General features: G+C 40.2%; 1 protein-coding gene across 1 annotated transcript; it reads left to right on the top strand.

Annotated features, from left to right (window-relative positions):
* The first annotated feature begins 648 nt into the window (after positions 1-648).
* Positions 649-9,050, top strand: six5 (SIX homeobox 5). Its single transcript, XM_077194511.1, has 3 exons — positions 649-1,535; positions 4,511-5,973; positions 6,069-9,050. Exons 1-3 carry the CDS (start codon positions 649-651, stop codon positions 6,776-6,778), a joined length of 3,060 nt encoding a protein of 1,019 aa, XP_077050626.1. The 3' UTR covers positions 6,779-9,050.
* Positions 9,051-9,442: the final 392 nt, after the last annotated feature.

The following is a 9,442-nucleotide window of genomic DNA, read 5'->3' on the forward strand; positions in this document are numbered from 1 at the left end:
CTGACCTTCAGCCAAACCTGTACACACACACACTTATTGTTTTCATATTCTATGGGGACTTTCCATATAATGATTTTTATTCTGTACACACTGTATATTCTCTCCCTTTACACTAACCCTACCCTTAAACTCACCCATCACAGAAAACTATCTGCATTTTTACATTATTAAAAAACATCACTTAGTATGATTTATAAGCTGTTTTCCTCATTGGGGCCAAACATGTCCCCACAAGGTCAAGTATTTCGGATATTGCCGTCTTTGTGTGTGGACATTTTGTGAGGTTTACCAGGAACACACACAAACACACACATGTTGGTTGTTGCTGGGCATCTCACAACATCTGTTGTCTCTGTGTATTTTCCTAGTGACACACTAAAGCAAAGTAGGCCTAATCCTGTTTTACTTAATTTAAAAGTTTAGGTTAAAAAGTCCTGATCAAACTTCTAAAGATCAATGGGTTCATTATCATTAAAGCCAATTCCGGTATGAGAACAGACCATCTTCGTATGTAGCCTATAGATATATAGATCTTCATGTCCACGTGTGAGTGAAAGGAGTTGTAAACAAACACACAAACTAAGAGTGAGGATTGCACAATGGTAAAGCAGCAGCAGGCCTGCGGAGGATGATGATGATGATGTCTGGATGGGGGAGGTTGACGAAACGCAGGGGCGTGACGCACGCACGCCTCGTTCTGAAGCGGCGCTCGCTCGCTCGCTCGCTCGCCTACGGGAGAATGGGAGAGAGTTAAACACAGAAGGGGAGAGAGAGACACACACAGAGAAGGGGAGGGAGGAGGAACTTGAAGGGAAAAAAGTTAAAATAAAAATGGCTTCCTTGTCTTTGGAGTCCTCAGAACAAACTGAAAACGGCCCAAAGGAGTCAACGCAAGACGAAGCTAAAGTGAAAGAGGAGACGGATCCAGATCCGGACCCGGACGAGGTTTCGGAACAACTGCTCCAAACTTTCCAGAACTCGGCGCTCAGTTTTTCCACCGATCAAGTCGCATGTCTGTGCGAAGCGCTCCTGCAAGCGGGCAATGTGGATCGCCTGTGGAGATTCCTCTCCACCATCCCTCCTTCGGCAGATCTGCTACGTGGCAACGAGACCCTGCTGAAGGCCCAGGCTCTGGTCGCATTTCACCGGGAGGAATTCAAAGAATTATACGCCATCCTAGCCAGTCATGACTTCCACCCGAGTAACCATGGGTTCCTTCAAGACCTCTACTTGAAGGCGCGCTACAAGGAGGCTGAGAGGACCCGGGGTCGCAGTCTGGGCGCCGTGGACAAATACCGACTGCGCAAAAAGTTTCCTTTGCCCAAAACCATTTGGGACGGAGAGGAGACTGTGTACTGCTTCAAGGAGAAGTCGCGCAACGCGCTAAAGGAATGTTACAGGATCAACAGGTATCCCACTCCGGTCGAGAAGAAGAATTTAGCCAAAGTTACCGGACTCTCTTTGACTCAAGTGAGCAACTGGTTCAAGAATCGCCGTCAGAGGGACCGGACCCCGTCCGGCACCAACAGCAAAAGGTAAGTGCATTGCATTTCGATTAACAGGGCTCTCTTTAAGGCCCCAGAGAGACATTCTTGAGCCAAACTGAGAGAAAAGAGCTGTAAACAAATCTCTATTGTGTGCGAGGTTTACACTAGGACGAGGGCTTTCTTACTTTACTGTATACTCTTCATGCAGGCCTATTTTATTGTTTGGGTGATGCAGCTGTGGAAAAAGTGAAATATATTTCTTGGATTATCATTGTTAACTGAAGTGTTTGACATGTGAAAATGACATGGAGATCTTAGAAAACAAGGCTGAAAGCATGTTGCTTTGTTGTGAAATGTGAGATCGGGGCGCCAGGAGTGGCTCGAGTTTCCTGAAACTCTGCTCCACATTTACTTTCTGTCCATGGACTGATAAATCTCAGGATGGAGAAGACATTGAGGGGATATATATATATATATATATATATATATATATATATATATATGGACTTTATTTATATATATATATATATATATATATATATATATATATATATATATATATATATATATATATATATCATATCCTACATTAAGATTTAAGGCAGAAGTAAGTATTGCAGAAGCCACACAAAGATAGTAGCCTAGATAACAAAATGTCAGACAGTGTAGTTTTAGTGTTTATTATTATATTCGTTTTATCGACTAGGGCTAGATAAACTATTTTCAATCTCTTTTAATAAACTGCTCTTTTGTTCCCTAAAACCTCAAGTATGTTGTGCAAATGCCTATATGTACATACATTACATGCATACATACATTACATCAAGATAACATAATATAATGCAAAAATATAAAATAATTCACATAAAAATACAAAAGTACTACATGAAAACCAGACTCAACAAACAAAAAACATACCAAGATCAAGAACTAAAAAATAATGGAAATAATAATAATAATATTAAAGCATTGTTCTATAAAAACATTTTTTTAGGTATTTGTTTAACAGATCAAGAGATGGTACAGATTCCATGTTTAGTAGTATACCTTGAAGCTCATTCCACGCATAGTATGATTGTAAAAGACAGATCTACCGAGCTCTGTGGAGGAAAATTGTCTTAAGTAAAAGTTTTCTGTTGATCTAGTTCTATATATGCTAGCAATAGTAAGCAAAATAGACATGTACTATGGTATCTTGCCCAGTAAAGCTTTTGAAATAAAATTTAACCTTATTTTTCCTCCTCAATCACAGTGAAGTCCACTGTGTCATTTCATATAAATTACAAAGATGTGTACAGATACTTGCACCAGTTACAATTTGTAAAGCAGCATGATAGATTACATGCAGTAAAACAAAGGTGCATAATAAATTACATCACTATAGTCCAATACTGACAACAAGGTACTCTGTTTTTATTGCTAGAAATAGATTAGTCCACTTTTTGTCAAGGTACTCTGTTTTTATTGCTAGAAATAGATTAGTCCACTTTTTGTTTTAAATGAAAAATAAAAACCTAACCTTGCTCTATCAATATACCAAAAATTTATCAATCAATTTATCAATTTATCAATTTATCAAGCCAGATGCCAAAGTATTTATAAGAGACGTCCCTCTCAAGATAAGTGTCATCAAATGTTTCAACCATAAAATCAATGGGTGATAATTAGTGGTCGACCGATATTGATTTTTATTTATTTATTGTTGATGCCGATATTTTAGAGAACAGGGTGTATAAGGCGTAAGTTCCATATAAGGCGGTTATATTAATAATTTATTTGACTTAGTTAATAAATTAGAACTTTTTGATTCTGAAATGCTTTTACAGTATTTTCACAAATAAAGAAATTGTTAAAAATGAATAAAAAGGAAGTAAACACTAACCAACTCATATTTATTCAAATAAAGACAAGGTTACTAATTTTACATACAGCACACAGTGAAAATGACATGTATATGACAGTGGGCAACTGGATATAGCGCGGCATAGTTTTGAAATCAAGGGTTTAAAGTTTGGCGATTGTTCAGTGACAGCTGAACTCTCCTGTCCACATTCAGTTCACACAGACAGACCGTTACGCACAGAGTACACGTTTTATGCCGTATAAAAGTCCCGCTTCCAACACATCTGCCAAAAAACTAAGAAAAACGAATTGGCCAATGCCAATATATCAACCTTGGCGATACATCAGTTGACCACTGGTGAATATCTGAAAAATCATATGTTTTGGTTTTTTTTGTGTGTTTGGCACTGATTTTAAGTTAACAAGTAATGTCTGTAATAACTTAAAAGCGGTAGAGAGTAATCCAGTTTTTTTTGTCATACCACAAGCTTTACTGGGTCTGATTTTTATTTAGGTTTCTCCTCGATTGATACAGATGTCAAAAATAATAATAATACATTTATTTTATATAGGACCTTTAAAAGTTCCTTTTTTTTTTAAAGCGCTTTACAGGCAAACATAACAACAGAGAAAACTACACACTTTATATACAACAATAAACAAACAAAATGAATAATAAAGTAAAAGCAATCCAAAAATAAAAAGTTTTGAGAAGAGATTTAAAAGTCACTAATGTATTTGCTTCCCTGATGTCGGCCAGGAGAGAATTCCAAAGCTTAGGAGCACAGGAAGAAAATGCTCTATCACCCCTAGAACAAAGGAACGCAGATTACGGCGTCGTGTGTAAGGCATAAATAGATCAGTTAAGTACTGAGGAGACAGATTATGCAAAGCCTTATATGACAGCATAAGGATTTTAAAATCAATGCGGTACCTGACAGGGAGCCAGTGCAAAGACTCCACAGGGGTAATATGATCCCTAGCCCTGACCCCAGACAATACTTTAGCAGCCGAATTATGTAGATATTGCAGTTTGTCGAATGATGATTTAGATACCCCAGCTAGGAGACCATTACAGTAGTCAACACGTGAAAAAAGATGATTGAACATTGATGGTAGACATTGATCAAAACTACATTAAGACTGTTTGACCAAATGTAATATTTCCGTCTCTTCTTTAGTGAATCTGATGGGAACCACAGCACAGAAGATGAAGCCAGCAAAGGAGATCTGGAGGATATTACTGACAAACCTGCTGCTGTAGAGACGGGCAGCTCCAATGCTTCTCTTATATCCCTCACTGGTCCTCCTTGCAGTACTGGTCAGCTTATTCTCAACAGCACGGGGGGATTCCTCACAAGCTCTCATCCACTGCTGCTCAATGGGAGCCCTATACTCTCAGGGGCAGGAACCGGGGTCATCATTAATGGGTTGACACTGAGCGATGGCCACACAGTCACTCTCAGTCCTGTTACAGCTAATGCACCATTGCTACTTAATGGGGCTCAAGTAATCTCCAAAGATGAAAGAGGGATCATTGATATGGAGGCCCAAGGCAGTCTGCCCACTGTGGTTCTGAATCCACAAGCCAATCTAACCAGCACAATACCTCTCTCTCTTAGCGAGGACGCCAAAACAGCCAGCAGCAATGTTTCTCCGCTGGATTTCATCAGTTTTCCAGAAGCCTTGAAGAATCCAGATAATAATCAGTCAGTGCCTACAAACTCTATTTCCTCGTCCACCATCTCTACTTCTGTCATCTCTCCCACGTCTCTTCCTTCGGTGATACTCGCCCCAAATCGTATTTCTGCGTCAACAACTGTCTGTGGGAGTTCAGTCATCTCCAGTCCCATGGTGCCATTACAGCCAACACATCCACCGGAAATTGTTGTATTAGGAAAGGCTGACCCTCACTCACCAACTTGCAGCTCTGTCTCCAGCCCTCAGGTGCTGTCTTTACCCCAGGTGGTACCATCGATACAGGGCGTTCCAGTTTCTCAACTGATGCAGCCTACATCTGGAGCCACAGTGTCATCTTGCCCCCAGCTTGTTCCAGTCTCCCCGGTCAATCCACAGTTACCCCAAGTCCCCATCTCTCAGTTTCAGACACAGACCTTGCACATTGGTCCAAGATTTGCTCAAGCTCAGCATCAAAATGGCTCCACCACACTAATCACCAGTAGTGCTTTATCACTCCCCCAGATGGCTGATGGACATCCGCCTCAGCTAGGAGATGAATCTACTTCAGCCACCTTTCAACAGATACAGACCTCTATGGGGACGCAAGTCATTCCCATCTCCTCCCCGACTCAAGTCGTTCCCATATCCCAACCCAAAGACTTAGGCCAACCTCAGCTGGTCCCCCTGTCACTGCCTCAACTTATGCCTGTGACATCTATTGCGGGAACTTCCACTGGAACCCTTTCCTTCCCTCAGGTGGTCCCAGCAACACCATCTCTTTCCATCCCATCCCCAGGAGGTGCTTTCCAGATTTTGACATCTGGAGCTGGAACAGGATTGAGTGTTGCCCAGGGACCGATACGCCTTAGCCCAATAGGGCCTCCACAGAGTGTCCCTACTGGAACAATCCCGGGTGTTCAGCTTCTCAACTCTGGGGTGATTCAGCTTCCGTCTGCCTCTCCAGGTATGTCACAAATGTTAATTTCACCAGCAGTGGAAAATAGATGTTGTTTTTTTTTGTTCTGTAATGAGATGTCTTTACTCTGCTTTTGTGTCCAGGCAACTTCCTCCTAGCAGGTGGCATCGGGGGCAGTCCCATCCTAAGTGTTCAAAACGGCAAACTCATCCTTACTATCCCAGCTGGCATCCAGTTTGCCAGCATGCCTGTCAAGTCCGTCCCAGACAATTTGGTTTCAAGCAACAGCACCTTTGATCCTCAAACCTCAGCTGTACACTCACTCGAGAATCAACCAGCACCTTTACTCACCGCTCAAACCTTAAATTCACTACAACCATCTCCTTTGGGATTTGTTGGGTCCTCTACACTTTACTGCAGCCCTGAGCCAGGGACCATTGCCAACCCAACCCCAGGAGCCTCTCCGAACACGCCAGACTCATCCAGCACTCCCACTCCTACAGGCATCCTACAATCCCAGCAGGCCCTTAGCCCTGATAGCATGCTGCCACTCAGTCCAATCTGTAGCGGTGTGGCATCTGGGCCCCACCTTTCCCAGCCAGTCTGGAGCCCTGTCCCACTGTCTTCCTCTGCTGGTCTGACATTATTTGACATACGTGGGAAAGGGGATCTTCCAGAGGACCCTGCTTTGTTGGGCCTACCAGGAGGAGAGTCCCTCCTGTTGGGCACTCCTCCTCCGGGTGAGGACGTAGAGAGAGATTCTCAGCTGGATGAAGTGGAGGACATGGACGGGGACTCAAAAATTCTTACACAACTGCAGTCTGTCCCTGTGGATGATGACCTGGGCTTGTAATTACCAGTTCTGCTGACAGCCTGCTAGATGCAGTTCGTGTTAAATCTCAGCCTCGCTAGAGTTGCATTCAACCATGTCCCTGAAGCTAGAGGAACTATGATTTACGAGTCTTTCCTCACTTTTCCTTGTGTAGGTTAAGGCTTAAATAGTGGAAGTATTCAAACTAATAACGAAGTTGTTGAAAAGAACTTCTCTCATATCTTGAATTCATTTGTGAAAACAATGTATTAAGCAAGGGCATGACTAGGGATTTTAATTTCAGTAGAGGTAAAGGCACTGCCGTTTTGTCATTTGTATAACCAATATTCACCTCTAGAAATTTATGTTTGAGTTACATGTTAGCCCTGATTTTGATGAAACGGAGCTTGTGGCTTGTTATAAGGGCTACCATGGCTGGTAAAAAGGCACTAATGTGTACAAGGCAATCAAGATTGTTTTATCTGGGAGTGAAGAGCATGCGGGAATGCCTTCTATTGTTCCTTACGTTTTTGTTACTTCTTATTGTTATAGATAAAATGACTCTGAACAGAACTTTTATCATTTAAGCAAAAAAGTCATATTAGGTTTCCCTCCTAGAGACAATGTAATAGAGGTAAATACATGTTTATGGCTATCCTGGAGTGAAATGGGTCTGAACATCTGCTAGGCATTGGGAGCTTTTACTACTAAACCCCTGTACAGGTGGCTCATAAAGATCCATAGATGCACGGGCAGAACCCTGCACTGGGATAAGGAAATCCAATAGAGCGGTTCAATAAACGCACAGCACTGGGTGGAACACACTAACCTTTAAATGTGCCTGTCACAACTGCATTGGATAAACTACATGCAACAGCTTGGTTCAGGTACTGTTTTAATGCCTTTTCTTTACCTTGGTGAGTGGATGGGTGCATGTATCAGATTTGTGGATGGCAAGATGCTTGGACCTACTTTGAATACGCAGTGAAGCACTCTTACCATTTTTGTTGTTTTATATTCTTTGTATACAATAAGTTCATGCTGGTGCACTAAGCTGACCATGAAAATCCTGTATGTTTTGATATGACAGATAATTGACATTGGTTTCTGTAGATAAACCATTGAGCTTACTCAAGCATTCCAGCTCATTACCATGAAACTGTGTATAAACGTATGTAGGCTCTATTGTTTGAAGGGAATTGAAGTACTGAATATTAGTCTATGCAACTGTTCTGCATGATAACTGAACCCTAAGATTTGTTTACTGTTTAAAAACAGCCACTTCTTACACTACAGATCCACCATGTACATGTACAGTGAAATGTTCCCTTTTTTTCCAATGTTTTTCACTTGTCTTGTTTTTCCCCTTTTTATATTTTGAAATCAAATATTTTAATTCTAGGATTTCCACATAGCTACAGGAAATGTCTGCCTTTTTTATTCACCTAATTTTGATCAAATGCAGTTTAGTGTAGGTGGTTCAGATCTACAAGTATGACTTATTTTAACACAACTGGTTTGCTTAATGCAGAGCAGCACTGTATGTTTTGCACATTTTTAAGTTTATTCGTGAAGCATTTACATTTTATTTCTGGCCCTACAAGATCTGGTGCTATTTTTAAACCATTCAACTGTACATTTAAGTCTTTTGTGGAATATTACGCCTGTGAGATTTTGATGTTTTCCCTTGGTGCACAGTAGTCAACCTGTGTTAAACTCTAGCCCAAAGTATACCTGTATTTTTACGTCTGTTTTTGTGTTTAACAATATTTAATGCATTTACCAATCATTTTTGGGTAATTTTATGATAACCTTAAAGCTGTTTCCCTCATTGTAGCTTAGGTCTACACTCCATTTTGTCTTAGTTTTTGCTTTGTGTAGCATCTATTTCACATTTATGTTACATAGAAATATGTTATATTGACTTGCCAAAGTTCCCCCTATGCACCTGGACAATATTTCAACTTTTTTTGGAAAGTAAGGGAATGTGTGCGTGTATATGTGTTTGTCTCTGAGTATTGCTATTACTCTTCCAGAATGTAATGATTATTATGTTACTGCACATGTATTTTAGTCAGTAGAGTTCTATTTGTTTGTTCTGTTCACTTTTTTATACTTTCAGTTCACATTCATGTACAAACAGAAAAATATGCAGCTGATCAAACCAAAGACTTTTTTTTGGATTATTTCAAAGGGAGTTTTTGTCCTTATCATAAACAACTTCTCTTTTTACAGAGGTGTTTTTGTATCGAATAGTTATTTTATTTTTTATATTCCATTTTATTGTAATATGTAATAAACATATATAATGCTACCTGAATGCTCTTTGTTTAAAATTAATCTAAAGATACATGTTTTTAGAGGCTCTTTTACTGAAACGTCTTGGTACATCGACATTAAAAGATATTGTTCTCACTCTAGAAGGTAACCAACACACACTTTCTTCATATCAATACTCGCATGTATATTCCTGCATAGATAGATAGATAGATAGATAGATAGATAGATAGATAGATAGATAGATAAAAACTTATTTCTACAATGCAATGTCTAACCAAATTGTCTAACAAATGCTGCCACCATGATTTGATTAGAAAATAAGATTGCCTTCACATTTAAATAAGTGTGCACCTGACATTTTCCCCAGGTAATTGATACAAATACAAACAACACTTAGTTTGAAAGGTCTGTGTGTGTGTTGGTGCC

This window comes from Siphateles boraxobius, unplaced genomic scaffold (assembly GCF_051911475.1).
Source record: "Siphateles boraxobius isolate OS27281-9 unplaced genomic scaffold, OSU_SipBor_1 32, whole genome shotgun sequence".
NCBI lineage: Eukaryota > Metazoa > Chordata > Actinopteri > Cypriniformes > Leuciscidae > Siphateles > Siphateles boraxobius.